This window comes from Puma concolor, chromosome A2 (assembly GCF_028749965.1).
Source record: "Puma concolor isolate L17-30 chromosome A2, mPumCon1.1.hap2, whole genome shotgun sequence".
In the NCBI taxonomy this organism is placed as follows: domain Eukaryota; kingdom Metazoa; phylum Chordata; class Mammalia; order Carnivora; family Felidae; genus Puma; species Puma concolor.
In genome coordinates this window covers 166,800,761-166,815,825 of record NC_141668.1, presented here as the reverse complement: position 1 = coordinate 166,815,825, position 15,065 = coordinate 166,800,761, and the positions used below count along the sequence as shown (strand labels likewise).

Here is a 15,065-nt window from a genome sequence, read left to right as displayed (position 1 = left end):
AATTACCTGGGAAGGCGAGGAGCCATAAGGGTCCATTGTCAAGCAGGTTACATGTAACAATGGGAGCTGGGATGTACTAAGGAGTGTGCACCCCAGTGTTATGCCCCTTGATGAGCAAGGAAGCTGTTATGTTCCTAAACTTGTGGTAAAATATACATAACATAAAATTCACCATCATGATCATTTTAAAGTGTGCAGCTCAGTGACATCAAACACATTTACACTGTTGTGTAACCATCCCCACCAACCACCTCCAGAACATTTTTCCTCTTCTGAAACTCTTCCCCATTGAACAATTCCCCATTTGCCTTCCCACCAGCCCCAGGATCCACCATGTGCTTTCTGTCTTTAGGAATTCGACTCCTCTAGGGACCTCCTGTATGTAGCATCAAACAGTAGTCATCCTTTGATGACTGCTTTATTTACCCACCGTAATGTCTTCAGAGCTCACTCATGTTGTTGTAGCAGGTGTTGGAATTTCCTTCTTTCTTAAAGCTGAATAACATTCCATTGTATGGATGGGCCACATGGTGTTTATTCATCTGTCAGTGGACTCGTGGGGTGTTTCCACCTTTTGGCTACTGTGAATAATGCAGCTATGAACACAAGTGTGCAAATATCTCTTCAAACCCCTTCTTTCAGTTCTTTGGGATATATACCTAAAAACAGAATTGCTGTATCATATGGTAATTCTATAAATTTTTTAATTATTATTTTTGAGAGAGAGAGAGAGAGCATGAGCAGGGGAGGGGCAGAGAGGGAGAGGGGGAGAGAGAGAGAGAGAGAGAGAGAGAGAGAGAGAATCCCAAGCAGGCTCTGTGCCATCAGCATGAAGCCTGATGCGGGGCTTGAACTCCTGAACTGTGAGATCATGACCTGAGCCAAAATTGGATGCTCAACAGACTAAGCCACCCAGGCACCCCTCCCCACCTTTTTTTTAAACACCCTGACTCATGTCAGTCATTGATTGAGGGATCTGCTCCATTGCTAACCTGCCTTGTGAGCACAGAGGACTCTGGTGGCCAGAGAAAGCCCTCAGGTAGAGAAACTCAGGTGCTGACAGTGGGAAGTTCTGTTGAGCATAAGTGGTGCTGGTGGCTGAGGCTGGATGTGTGTGGGGCAGACACTGCAAGCATCTGTATTCATTTTTTTTTCCTTTTTCAACGTTTTTATTTATTTTTGGGACAGAGAGAGACAGAGCATGAACGGGGGAGGGGCAGAGAGAGAGGGAGACACAGAATCGGAAACAGGCTCCAGGCTCTGAGCCATCAGCCCAGAGCCCGACGCGGGGCTCGAACTCACGGACCGCGAGATCGTGACCTGGCTGAAGTCGGACGCCTAACCGACTGCGCCACCCAGGCGCCCCTGCAAGCATCTGTATTCAGCAGTAGGAGGGGTGGGCAGTGGAGGCTGACAGCGCTATTCTGCTGACCACAGCACCTGAGACATCGTAAGGGCTTAAGGAATATTTCTTGGATGAATGAGTACATGAATGGAATGATCCTGTGTTCTCTGCAGGTCTCTGTCCCAAGTGCCCTGAAAATGCCAGCTGCTCCAACAGTACCCACTGTGCTTGTAAAGATGGATTTCAGTCCGTGTCTGGGAGGAAGTACATTGAGCCCCATGAGAAGTGTGAAGGTAATGATGGAATCCACATCATCCTGGAATCCCTGGACGAGGCAGGGGCATGTGTTCTATGGGTGTGCCAGTGACGTAAAGAGGAAGTCGTGCTACAGGATGGAAATGTCAGGGCTGTCTCAGTGCCCCTAGAGAAGTCCCTACCCTTTGTATCCCCTTCACTCTCTCTGAGGCTGGCTTCATGTTTTTCTTTAGAGGAAGGTAGAGTTCCCAGGACCCTTGACGTTTCAAGCACTGGTTTTTGTTTGTCTGAGAATCCATAGGGGTGGGGACTGTGTCTGTTTTGTTCATTGCTGTATGCTGAGGACAGAGAATAATGTCACATAACAGAGACCCAATAAAAATGTGTAGTCCAAGAGAACAAATGAATAACTTACCATCTTGACAGTATCTTCCATGATCTGGCCCCAGCTTAGTATTTCAGTTTCCCTTTTCACTGCTCCCTTCTGCTCCAGCCTAAATAAGCCTTTCTCGTTTCCACAAATTCTAAAGGTCTATTTGAGTACACCAAAGACAAGAACCACTTCTGAATATCTGACCGGTAGAGATGGATAACGGCTTGGTGGAGTTGTGTAAATTCAGAAGGCAAAGCGAACCATGGTAGACTACTTAGGATTTACTCTATTTTATTGTGGCAAAATATATGCAATGTAAAATGTACCATTTTAACCATTTTGGGGTGTATCTTTCAGAAGCATTAAATACATGCATATTGTTGTGCAACCATCCCCACTGCCCATCCCTAGAACCTGTTCAATTTCCCAAACCGAGATTCCGTTCCCATGAAACAGACTCCCCACCCCCTCCCCCACCCCTGGCTCCCACCATGTACTCTCTGTCTCTGTGGATGGGACTCCTCTAGGGACCTCCTGTGAGTGAAATCAGACAATACTGGATTTATTTATTTAAATTAATTTTTTTAATTGTAAAATATACACAACAAAATTTATCATGGTAACTATTTTTTTTTACTTGTGAAACATTTTTTGTTTTGGTATGTTTTTTTCTTTACTTCAAATTTGTATGTAAATTCCAGTTAGTTGGCATATAGTATAATATCAGTTTCAGGTGTAGGATTTAGTGATTGATCACTTACATATAAAACCCAGGGCTCATCCCAACAAGTGCCCTCCTTAATCCCTATTACCCATTTAGCCCATCCCCCAACCCCCCTCCCTCCACCAACACTCAATTTATTCTCTGTCATTAAGAGTGTGTTTTATGGTTTGCCTCTCTTTTTTTCCCCTATGTTCATCTGTTTTGTTTCTTAAATTATACATACGACTGAAATCATACGGTATTTGTCTTTCTCTGACTTATTTCACTTAGCATAATTATATATACATATATATATCATATAGATAGATATAGATATAGATATAGATATAGATATAGATATAGATATAGATATAGATATCACATCTTCTTTATCCCTCCATCAGCTGAGGACATTTGGGCTCTTTCCCTAGCTTGGCTATTATAGATAATGCTGTTACAAATATCAGGATGCATGTGCCCCTTTGAATCAGCACTTTTGTTTCCTTTGGGTAAATAGTAGTGTAATTGCTGGTTCATAGGGTAATTCTACTTTTAACTTTTTGAGGAACCTCCACAGTGTTTTCCAGAGTGGCTGCACCAGTTTGCATCCCCACCAACAGTGTAAGAGTGTTCCCCTTTCCGCATCCTTGCCAACATCTGTTGTTTCCTGTGTTAATTTTAGCCATTCTGACAGGTGAGAGTCACTATAACTATTCTTAAGTGTACAGTTCACTGAAATTAAGTATATTCACAATGTTGTGCAACGATCCCTACCCTCCATCTCCAGGACTTTTTTCATCTTGCAGAACTGAAACTCTGTCCCCACTGAACATTAACTTCCTGTTCTCCCTCCCCAGGCTCCCATGATCATACTTTCTGTCTCCATTAATTTGACTCCACTAGGGACCTCCTATAAGTGGAATCATAAAACATTGGATGTATCTATTTTTAAAGCTTTTTAAAACAGCTCAGGGAATTCTGTATTACCCTTTGCCCAATTCCCCTGAGGTTAGCTAACACTATGACCATACTACAATGATGAAAACCAGGGAATTAATACTGGTCTAATCGTGTTAAATAAACCACAGACTTTTTTTTTTTTTTACCAGTTTCACCAATTTTTTTCCCATTGTCCTTTTTTCCTGCTTCAAGAACCATTTCAGGATCCTATTTAGGTGCCATGCTCCTGAGACAGCAATCTGTGACAGATATTTGGCCTTTTCTCCTCTTCCATGACTTTGACACGTTTGGTAGGACACCAGAGATGCCCTTTTGCACTTTGCTTTTTTTTCTTGATTAACAGTATATTCTAGAAATTACTCCAATTCATATAGAGATATTCCCCACTCTTTTACATAGCTTTGTGGGTAAACCATAGTTTATTCAATCCTCTTCTGTGTGTGAGGGCATTTTAGTTGAACACTTAGGCTCTTTCCAATATTTGTGGGAGATGTGTCTTCAGGGTAGAGTCCTGGAGGTGAGGTGGCTTCGTTAAGAGGTAAGTCCATATGTACCTTGATTAGCTACCCCAAATTTAATTCCAGGAGAGTTGTACCAATTGACATTCCCACCACCATTGCATGAAAGCACCTGTCTCCCCACCATCTTGCCGACAGAACATGTTTTCAGAATGCATTGCCAGTATGCTAGGTGAGAAACGGTATCTCAGTAGATTTTTCATGGTCATCTCTAATTATGAAACAATTTTTAAAGTCATCTCTAGGCTCAATGTAGGGCTTGAACTCACAGCCCTGAGATCAAGAGCCAGCCAGGTGCCCCTAATTATGAACAATCTTGAACATTTCATGTTAGAGGATCATTTTTGTATCTTTCGGAATTTCTGTTCACATCTTTCCCCTATATTTTCTACTGAGTGTTTCTTTTTCTCCCAATTTTTTATTTCTTTATAGGTTAGAGATCTGGGTCCCTTGTCAGTAGTATACATGGACAATATTTTCTCCGTGTTTGTCAATTGTCTTTAGACTTTGTTTATGTATTTTATTTAGCCATGCAACGAATTTAAAAAAATTATATAGGCAAATTTACTAAGGCACTTAAGTCTTCATTACAATGTTTTCCCCTACACTGAGATCAAAGAATTCACCTCTGTTTAATTCTAGTACTTGTATGGCTCCATTTTTACATTTGAATCTCTGATCCACGTAGAGTTTATTCTTAAGAATTGTGTGAGACCCAGGTCTCATTTTATCTTATTTTTTAATAAGATCCAGAACCAGGATGAAGGGGAACCCTGTTTAAAGAAGGGAAATGTACAAAGGTAAAATGTGCACTTGTTAGACTGTTTGAGACTATTTGGTTCTGCGGCAGAAGACAGAAAAAAATCCAATGGGATATGTGAAATGCATAAGATGTGTTAAAATAGGTATAAGTAGTGGGGTGCCTGGGTGGGTCAGTTGGTTGAACATCTGACTTTGGCTCAGGTCATGATCTCATGGTTCGTGGGTTCGAACCCCACGTCAGGCTCTCTGTTGTCAGTGCTGAGTGAGCTTTGGATCCTCTGTCTCCGTCTCTCTGCCCCTTCCCCGCTCATGCTCTCTCTCTCAAAAATAAATAAAAACACTTAAAAAAATAGCTGTAAGTAGTTAGTGGGTAGAACATGTGTGTGTTAAACATAGAATGGAATGGAGAGAACAACAGTATTCATGAAATAATAAATGTACTCAAAGAACGTAGGTGCTAAATGTTCATAGCACATAAATAAGAGGCATTTGATGCCCAAGATGTACAATATGAACAAAATATACACAAGCACTTAATATTTATGAGGTCTTAACTCAGTTACTCATTAGTGATAACCATTCTGGCCCATGTACCTTCTACCCAACACACACACCCCTAGACCAATAAAACCCATAATAGACTAATAGGCAAGTTGCAGCTTTTGGCTAAGTGTGCTTGTCCTGAGTCCTTCCCACAGAGGGAACAAGTGTGAGTCATTGATTGGCTCAGGGCACCTTCCATCTGTGAGTCCCTTTGCTTGAGTTGCAACTCTGGTCCGTCAGATAGATGTGGCAGATAGATGCAGGATGAGTGAATACTGCACGTGCCAGGACTTAGGTAGCAAACGGTGAGCCTTATGCTTCACTTGTACCATTTCTTAAAGGCATGTGCACCTGCCCTATCTCTTTCCCCTTGCTCCTTGCTGTGTGTTTTAAGTTGATATAGCAAACTGTGTGATCCAAGCATTGAAAGAACCACTCATCCTTCCTTCAGTGTTTTGACATACCACCATCATCAAAGCTCCATATACACTAGTGTCTGTTGCTGGACTTTTGTCCATTCCACTAGCCTACTTCTTGGTTCATGCACCAGCACTCGTTTTATTGAGGCTTTAAAGTGTATTTTAGAATCTAGTAGGGCAAATCTTCACTGCAGAGTTTTTCTGGCTATTCTTGCATGATTGTATCCACTGCCTTACTCCTTAAAGTCCGGCTAGATGTTTTTCACTAGTTAATTTATAAATTAACTTGAGAAGAACTATCACCTCTATGATACTGAGTCATCTTATCCAAGAACAGGTATTGTTTATAAACGATGCTGGGTAGTTGAGACTCCATGTACAAGGGAGGATGGTATAGTTTGAGAACAAAAAAGTGATGTTTCCTCTTGATTTGCAGATATCGATGAGTGTGAGACTGGTCTGGCAAAGTGCAAGAAGAAATCCTACTGCAGAAATGAAATTGGAAGTTACTACTGCAGCTGTGTCCCAAATTCTGTCTTCAACTTTGTGGCTGGCTTATTTAAATTAGATTATAAACAGTGTTATGGTAAGGATTTCCAAATACTCTTTCCACTGTGAAAAAGGAGGGGTGAGGGAAGACTTTGAAAGCTCCATTCATTTCAGGCCAGGGTAAGAGAACAGATATGTCCTGGCCCTCGTCCTGCATCCCCCCTGTTGTCCCTGGTAATCTTTTCTCAGAAGGCACCACCCAAGCCCCCAGCACCAATCGTCATCCCTGTGTAGCTGCCTTGTAAGAGTAAGTCTCCTGTCTGGGTCTCTTTCCTGAGCTTCCAAAATGACATCTCTGATTTTCTGCTGGACTTCCCTACTTGTTTCTCCTCTGCTTACTTTATTTTTTTTTAATTTTTTAATGTTTATTGTTTTTGAGAGCAAGAGAGACACAGAGCAAGCAGGGAAGGGGTATAGAGAGAGGGAGACACAGAATCTGAAACAGGCTCCAGGCTCAGAGGTGTCAGCACAGAGCCCAATGCGGGGCTCAAACTCATGAACCGCGAGATCATGATCTGAGTCAAAGTCAGATGCTCAACTGATTGAGCCACGCAGACGCCCCTTTCCTCTGCTTACTTTAAATTCAATTTCTATATTTATCTGTCTACATACTAAACCCTGCAAGTTCACATGGACACCTCCAATTCCCATCCATCAGGGCTTGCTCTAGCCTTCCCTCTGTCCTTTGTTGTAACTTTCTCTGACACAAGAACCTGGCTCTCACTCACCAGAATATGCTCATTCTTGTTTTGAGTTCAATACATTGGACTTCTGACTCTACCACTTAACCAGATGACTTTTGCGTAATGCCCTAACTTCTATATGCCTCACCTGTAAATGGGAATAACAATAACACCTACTGTACGAGTGATGTGTTGCTGCATAGTAAATTACCCCAGTGGTCATGGCTTAAAAGAACACCTATTTTTCTACAGTGTATGTAGGCCAGGAATCTGGACATAACTCCCTTGGGTCCTCTGTTCCAAGGTTTCTCACAGCTACGAAGTGTTTGGCAGGGATGCAGTCTCATCTGAAGGCTCATCTGGGGGCGAATCTGCTTCCAAGCTCACTCACGTGGCTGCTGGCAGGATTCAGTTTTTTAAAGGCTACTGGGTTAAAGGCCTCAGTCCCTTTCTGGTGGCTGGTGAGAAGCTGTCAGCCTCTCTGGCTTGCTTTGCTATAGCAAGCACATAAGAATAGCTGGAAAGAGAGTGCAAATGAAAGAGAAGTTAAAGTCTTTTATGACCCAGTCTCAGCAGTGACATCCTATCACTTTTGCTAAGTTCTATTCATTAGCAGGGGTCTGATCAGGGGAGGAGGGATCCAAATGGCAGAGATCACTGAGAGTCCCTTCAGACACCTGCTTATCTCATGTACTGGGTGGAACAGAATCTCTCCAAATTTATGCCTATCTGGAACCTAGAGACATGATCTTATTTGGAAAGAAAGTCTCTACATATCTAATAAAATCAAAATGAGGTTGTACCAGATGAGGGTGGGCCCTTAATCCAATATGACTGCTATCCTTATAAGAAGAGGGAAATTTGGGGGTGCCTGGGTGGCTCAGTCAGTTAAGCACCTGACTCTTCATTTTGACTCCTGTCATGATTTTGTGGTTCATGAGAGCAAGCCCTGCACTGGGCTCCATGCTAACAGCACAAAGACTGCTTGGGATTCTCTCTCTCCTCCTCCCTCTGTCCCTCTCCCACTCACACATTTTCTCTCTCTCTCAAAAACAGATAAACTTTAAAAAAAAAAAGAAAGAGGGAAATTGGATGTAGAGACACATACACTCAGACATGCAAAGACAGACACAGAGGCTGGGGTTCTGCTGCCACGAGCCAAGGAACAGAGAAGATTGCAACCACCAGAAGCTAGAAGCAAAGAAGGATCCTCCTTAGAACCTTCAGAGAGAGTGTGGCCCTGCCAATAACCCTTGATTTTGGACTTTTAGCCTCCAGAACCATGAAAAAGCACATTTCTGTTGTTTTAGGCCACCCAGTTTGTTGTACTTTATCACAGCAGCCTTAGGAAACTAACACACCTCGCCTACCCATTTTGATTATTAAGGTGTGTAAAATACTCAGTTCAGTGCTAGGTACCTAGGAAGGCTCAATAAATATTAAGTCACATGACCCTGTTCTGGAAACTTCTGTGTTTCTTTACATGAAATAGTGTGTATTAAGGCACTTTATAGACCATGTTGTGTATACAACTGCCGGTACTATTATTGCTTCTATAATATTAACCCAGTTAATACCCATTCCTTCAGGAAGGAAGACTTCTCTGCACCCCACATGTGCTCGAGCTTCTCTGTGCACTCCCAAGATATCTCATCCTATTAAGAACATGCTGGTACCTTGCGATGACTTACTCATTTTTTTTCATCATTAACCTAGTGACTTTCCCACCAGACTTCAAACTCCTTTGTCTCCTTATCAACTTCTACCCATAAGGTTCAATACTGTTCTTGGCTTTTAGTAGCTGTGCAAAAAATACTATTGACTGAATTATTGAACTGGAGGCCCCACCCTAATTCTCTTTTAAATTCTACTGTAGAAGATACTTGGGACTTCTTAGAGGGGACTTGGGCAAGGATGGGAAGCATCAGAGAAAGACCCAACTTGAGAGTGTTTGGAAGAGAGATGTGAGCTAGGCATGTTATCTCCCACATCCCACTCAATGGCTACTTTTCTTTTCAGAGGCCACTGGTGAGGAGATACAGGTCTCAAGGGGCATTCAGGTGAGTGAGGTGAAGCCTAGGTCTGGGAGACATCTGGCCAATCTTTCCATGTTATTCTCTCATTTAAATAACTACCATGGTTCCCTCTGCCATTTAGGACACACCAGCTGTCACATAGGAACGATTTTGTCCTCTCTCCCAGGGTACATCAGAAAACATCTGGGGACATTTCTGATTGTCACAACTAGGGTGCTACTGGCATTGAGTGGGTAGAGACCAGGCATGCTGCTATGCTCCATTATCTGGTCCCAAATGTTAATAGAAATTGAGAAACCATGGGAAAGGCTTTTAGTGCCTCAACTGTTGTTCAAAGATGAGCACCAGACATCTCGAGTTTCATTCCACCCCTATCATCACTTCCATCCCTGTCTTCCTCTGTAAAGCACTCTTCATGAGTTTCAGACACCTCACCCTTTAGGCCCTCATGCTCCCATAAATACAATGGAGTGAATGATTCTCCCTTCACAGGGCTGTGCATGATAAATGCGAAGACAAGCTCCAGGTTGAAAGCACAGAGCTTTGCCTTCTAGGCTCACCCAACCACACTCAAGTAAATTCCTGCTTTCTTAAGTTCTAGTGCAAGTCTACCTAATTAGCTTTATTTCTTTGCAAGGAAATTCTGATGAACAATGGAAGCAAAAATCACACTGCAAAAGTGGCGACCCAAGTACTTCAAGACATGGAACTGATCGTATGGACTGAGACTTTAGCTTTTCCAGGAAAGTATGAGAATTCTACGCTTGGTATAGGTAAGAAACAGAGCATTTTCCTTATGACCAAAAAAATTTTATGAGCGTGATCTTTTGTCAGACTTTGTGTTTATGTGTTTATGTGATGTGGAGAATTCATTCAAGGGATTTTTCCCAAATGCAGACCTGCTCCAAAGTGACTTTTCTGGGAAAACTTTTAAATGTTTAGTTTCTCTTGCTTAAAAAAAGTAAGTCTCCCCCCCCCCCATTACCAGGTACTCCAGTATAAGATGATTTAAAATTTTTTGATCTTTAAACATTTTTTTTCAATATATGAAATTTATTGTCAAATTGGTTTCCATACAACACCCTGATCTTTAAATAGTATATGTAAAGTCTGAGCTTGCTCACCCTAGTTCCAGCTTCAAGAAGCATGGCCATCTCCTCTCTTCCCCTGGGTGGCTGTGGCCAGTGCGTGCTGCTTAGGTCATTTTGACCATCTCATCCCTATCAGCCAGAGATGTGGAAGGGAGTGCCATCTGGTCTACCTTGCATACAGAAAAGGAAATCACCAGTAGGGTGCCTTTCAAAGAAGGGAGTTAGTTCTTCAACAAATTTCATATGTGTGAGAAGTGAACAAAGCAGGACTCTCTTAATGTTTCCAGTTTATGAAACCAAGAGGTGCAATGACACAAGTGAGAAGACTCTTCTGGAGGCTGGAAATAACACTATGGATATCAACTGTACTGATGCTTTCAAAGGAACCATAGGAGGTACTGTGTTCAAGTTGGATTCTCCTGACCTCCAAATTCTAGACACTGTTGTCTCATTTCCAGGTGGCTGGGGCAGGAGGTGGGGACTTAAAGTTTTTGAGGCAGGGGGGATTCTACATGGTGATCACTAACCAGGCAATTTGAGGGATACACTTGGCGTGTGTACTTTATGACACACTGAGGTTCATACAGGTGTCCTTGACATGCTTCCTTAAAAGGGACAGGCTGATGTATGCTTGGTTTCCATATGATGGTCTAAAAAGACAGCACTTGCAGGTGGCAGATGATTGTTGCCTTGAACGCTCTTTCCCTTGAGAAGTACTTTATAATCACCCTATTTTAAATCGTCCCCCAGTCTTCCTCTGTACTACGAGTTGGCAAACTTTTTCTGTGAAAGGACCAGGTAGTAAATTTTTTTTTCTCAAGTTTTTGTTTAAATTCCAGTTAGTTAACATATAGTGTAATATTAATTTCAGATGTAGAATTCAGTGACTCATCACATACATGCCCAGTGCTTATCGCAAGTTCCCTTCTTAATCCCCATCACCCATTTAACCCATTCCCCTGCCCACCTTCCTCCATCAGCCCTCAGTTTGTTTTTCATAGTTAAGAGTCTGTTTTATGGTTTGCCCCTCTTTTTTCTTTTTTCCCCTGTATTCATCTATTTTGTTTCTTAAATTCCACATATGAGCAAAATCATATGGTATTTTTCTTATTCTGGCTGACTTATTTCTCTTAGCATAATACACTGTAGCTCCATTCACATCTTTCCAAATGTCAAGATTCCATTCTTCATTCTTATAACTAATATTCCATTATATATATATACATACACACCACATCTTCTTTATCCATTCATCAGTCAGTGGGTATTTGGGCTCTTTTTGTGATTTAACTATTATGTACCCCTTCAAATCAGTATTTTTGTATCCTGTGGGTAAATACCTAATAGTGCAATTGCTGGATTATAGGGTAATTCTACTTTGAACTTTTGGAGGAACTTCCATACTGTTTTCCAGAGTGGCTACACCAATTTTCATTCCCACCAGCAGTGCAAAAGAGATCCTCTTTCTCCACATCCTCACCAACATCTGTTGTTGCCTGAGTTGTTCATTTTAGCCATTCTGACAGGTGTGAGGTGGTATCTCATTGTGGTTTTGATTTGTATTTCCCTGATGGTGAGTGATGTGGAGCATCTTTTCATGTGTTTGTTGGTCATCTGTATATCTTCTTTGGAAAATTGTCTGTTCGTGTTTTCTGCCCATTTTTTAACTGAATTTTATTTTCTGGGTGTTGAGTTTGATAAGTTCTTTATAGATTTTGGATACTAACCCTTTATCTGATATGTCATTTGCAAATATCTTCTCCCACTCTGTAGGTTGTCTTTTAGTTTTGTTGATTGTTTCCTTCACTGTGCAGAGATTTTTTATTTTGTGAAATCCCAATAGTTTATTTTTGCTTTTGTTTCCCTGGCCTTGCTTAGGCAAGGTGATCTCTGTTATAACTACTCAAGCCTGACGTTGTAGTGGGAGAGCAGCGATAGACGATATGTAAATAAAAGGGCATGATAGTGTACTAATAAAACTTAATGTACAACAACCAGTAGTAGGCTGGATTTGACTCTCAGGTCATAGTTTGCCACCCCTCCTTTATTCCATCATCTTATTTAAATTTCCGCACAGAATCCACACTATGTAATATTTTCTTAGTTTGTTGCTCATCTCCTGCTATAATATCAGCTCTCTGATGGCAGGAACTCAGCCTCTTTTCTTCATTGTTGTATCATAATGCCTAAAACACTATCTGGCACACACTAGATGCTCAATAAATATTTGAATGAACGAATGAATAAATTAATGAATGAATGCATGAAAAAACATTTCAAAGAGAAAGACCTGGTTCTCTGGAGAGAGTGAAATACCAGCTGCATTTTCTTCAGAAAGCCCCCAGCTTTCCACAGTGATTAATCTTCACTCCTTACTATGAGCTGTTTGATGGAGAAGGGAGAGGGAAAAGATCTTAAAATGAGTTGATTTTTTAAATGGAGTAAATAATAATATAGGTGGTAAGTGGATTTGACTAAAACTGGGATGGTGGCTGATGAATAATTGCAGTTTAAGAAATGTTACATCATGTGGGGTACCTGGGTGGCTCAGTTAGTTAAGCGTCCAGCTCTTGATTTCAGCTCAGGTCAAGATCTCACGGTTCATGGGATCAAGCTCTGCATCAGGCTCTGTGATGGCAGCATGGAGCCTGCTTGGCATTCTCTGTCTCCTCTCTGCCCCTCCCCGACTCATGCTCACATGCACTCTTTCTCAACATAAATAAATAAACCTTAAAAAAATAAATACTACATCATGCTACAGAGCATCATATGTGCATTTACCTTCTGTGAATTAAATTCTTTTTGCATGAAAAAAGGAGGGGAAGAGGATGGGAGGGAGAGAAAGAGAGAAACAGAAAGAGGGAAGAATGAGAGAATGAATTAAATAGAATGCATCATCCTGCATATCTTCCCATACTTTTCTAAATTGGATATCCCAGAGTGAGCTTGAGATGGACAATGGGAAGGTGTGGTTTCCTCATCCTACCTGAGTGCCACCTGCCTTTCTGAGGACAAACATCTGGCCTCATGGCTCTGATTTTGATATCTAAGTGCTCATGTATATTTTTACAATACATCACTGGATATGTTGCATGTATATCTCTTGTGTGTGGTGCATTATAATATGTATTAATTATGTATGTATGTGTATTAATATGTACTACATATACAAAGTGCTATACCCGAAACCACACATAATGTATTGATGGGGCAACATAAGAGCTTTCCAAGGGCAATTTTGACTGTATGTAACGTTTGCCTTATGACTCTCACACAAGATACTAGTGTACCAATTTCCCATAATATGGATGCTTTCTAAAGCAATTTCTCTTCTGTTTTCTCAGATAGAAGTGCAGTTGCACTTATCACTTATCAATCTCTTGGGAATATTCTGAATGGATCTTTTTTTAATGATGGAAGAGGGACACAGGAAGTGAAACTGAACTCTCGTGTCACAAGTGGCACCATTGGTATGAAGGAAAAAGTATATCTCTCTGAACCTGTGTTCCTGACCTTCCAAAATATACAGGTGAGCAAACTCCAGGGCTGGATCTCTGTGCATTACCTCAAAGAGGTATGTTATTAGGGTTCTGGCAAGAAACGGAATCCAACTCTGCTTATTCAGAGTTAAGAGAACCAACAAGAAATGTTAAGGCACCCAGAGATTGCCACCAAGGGAAGTTATTATCATATTTAAGCCTAAAAAGGCAATGGAAGGGTGAGCATTATTGAGCCCAAGGAAAGCTGGAGGGTTGCCCTGCTGGAGATGGAGGCATCCTGGAACAGAAGAAGCATCTAGCAAAACACCTGACCTCCTCCTCCTTTCATCTAAGGACTTCTCACTGGTACCTCTCACTGGTTGTCCCAACGACAAGGAACGTGGGTAAAGCAGTTCATAAGGGTCAGTCCCTGGGGCTCTGAGATGACCAGAGAATGGCAGAATAAATGAAGAATAAACCCCAGAGTAAATGTGGTCATATGAAAGTCTCCCCCACAAGTGTTCTCCATGATAGGATTTTCTCATTCCAGTTTCCAAAGCAATGCATCCATAACTAACCTATAAAATTGAGATAATCAAACCAGAAAGAGCTCTACTCTCATGCTATTCTCTTTCCAGCCTGGTGGTGCAAGAGCAAAATATTTCTGTGTCTCCTGGGATGCATCAGAGGAGGGGGGCGCCTGGTCAACGCAGGGCTGCTCTCATGTGGGCAGCAATGATTCACACACCCGATGCAAATGCTTCCACCTTTCCAGCTTTGCTGTTCTCATGGCTCTTGTTCCCAAGGTACCAAGATTCATGGCCCCCTCCTGGAGTCTGTGTCCTACAAAGGGTGAGGTCGTCCTGTCCATGTCTTAGAAAGAGACTCTAAGATAAGGAATCAAGTGGCAGTGGCTCCCTTGAGAGGTAATTCCAGGAAGCACCAGTAAAGGGACTGGGGAAGTGAAATGAGAAAAGAAAAAAAAAAAATCAAGCTAATGTGGACAGCATTATCAAGCCAGTCACCACCGTGGGCATCTGGAACTTAATTCCTTCTGGAGTATTCTGGGAATCAGTGTAGGAGACACACCTGAGTCATCCTAACTGAACAGCAGGAGAGCAGGGGTATTTATACACCACCTCCTCTCAGGCATTGGTTGAAAGCTGCACCCAGGAGTTGTTAATTTTGGCATTTCCATGGGCATGAGCAGAGTAAGCTCAAGCTATCAGATAAATCCTTCAAACATTGGACAGTTGGGTTGTCAGCCCCTGTCAAACATTGGACAGTTGGGTGGAATCTAAGGTGATCTGGAATCAAACATCCATTATTCTGCAAGCAGTGGTTACAGC

General features: G+C 41.8%; 1 protein-coding gene across 9 annotated transcripts in view; it reads left to right on the top strand.

Annotated features, from left to right (window-relative positions):
- LOC112852606 (putative adhesion G protein-coupled receptor E4P) overlaps positions 1-15,065 on the top strand; it is a 93,087-nt gene that overhangs the window by 8,524 nt on the left and 69,498 nt on the right. For 8 of the 9 annotated variants that reach the window (XM_086699276.1, XM_086699277.1, XM_086699274.1 and 5 more), the window contains exons 4-10: positions 1,519-1,638; positions 6,315-6,464; positions 9,130-9,170; positions 9,784-9,919; positions 10,525-10,632; positions 13,582-13,766; positions 14,355-14,522. In XM_086699276.1, coding sequence (XP_086555402.1) covers positions 1,519-1,638; positions 6,315-6,464; positions 9,130-9,170; positions 9,784-9,919; positions 10,525-10,632; positions 13,582-13,766; positions 14,355-14,522 — 908 coding nt within the window. The remainder of the gene's footprint in view (positions 1-1,518; positions 1,639-6,314; positions 6,465-9,129; positions 9,171-9,783; positions 9,920-10,524; positions 10,633-13,581; positions 13,767-14,354; positions 14,523-15,065) is intronic. The other variant, XM_086699280.1, reaches the window with a different exon arrangement.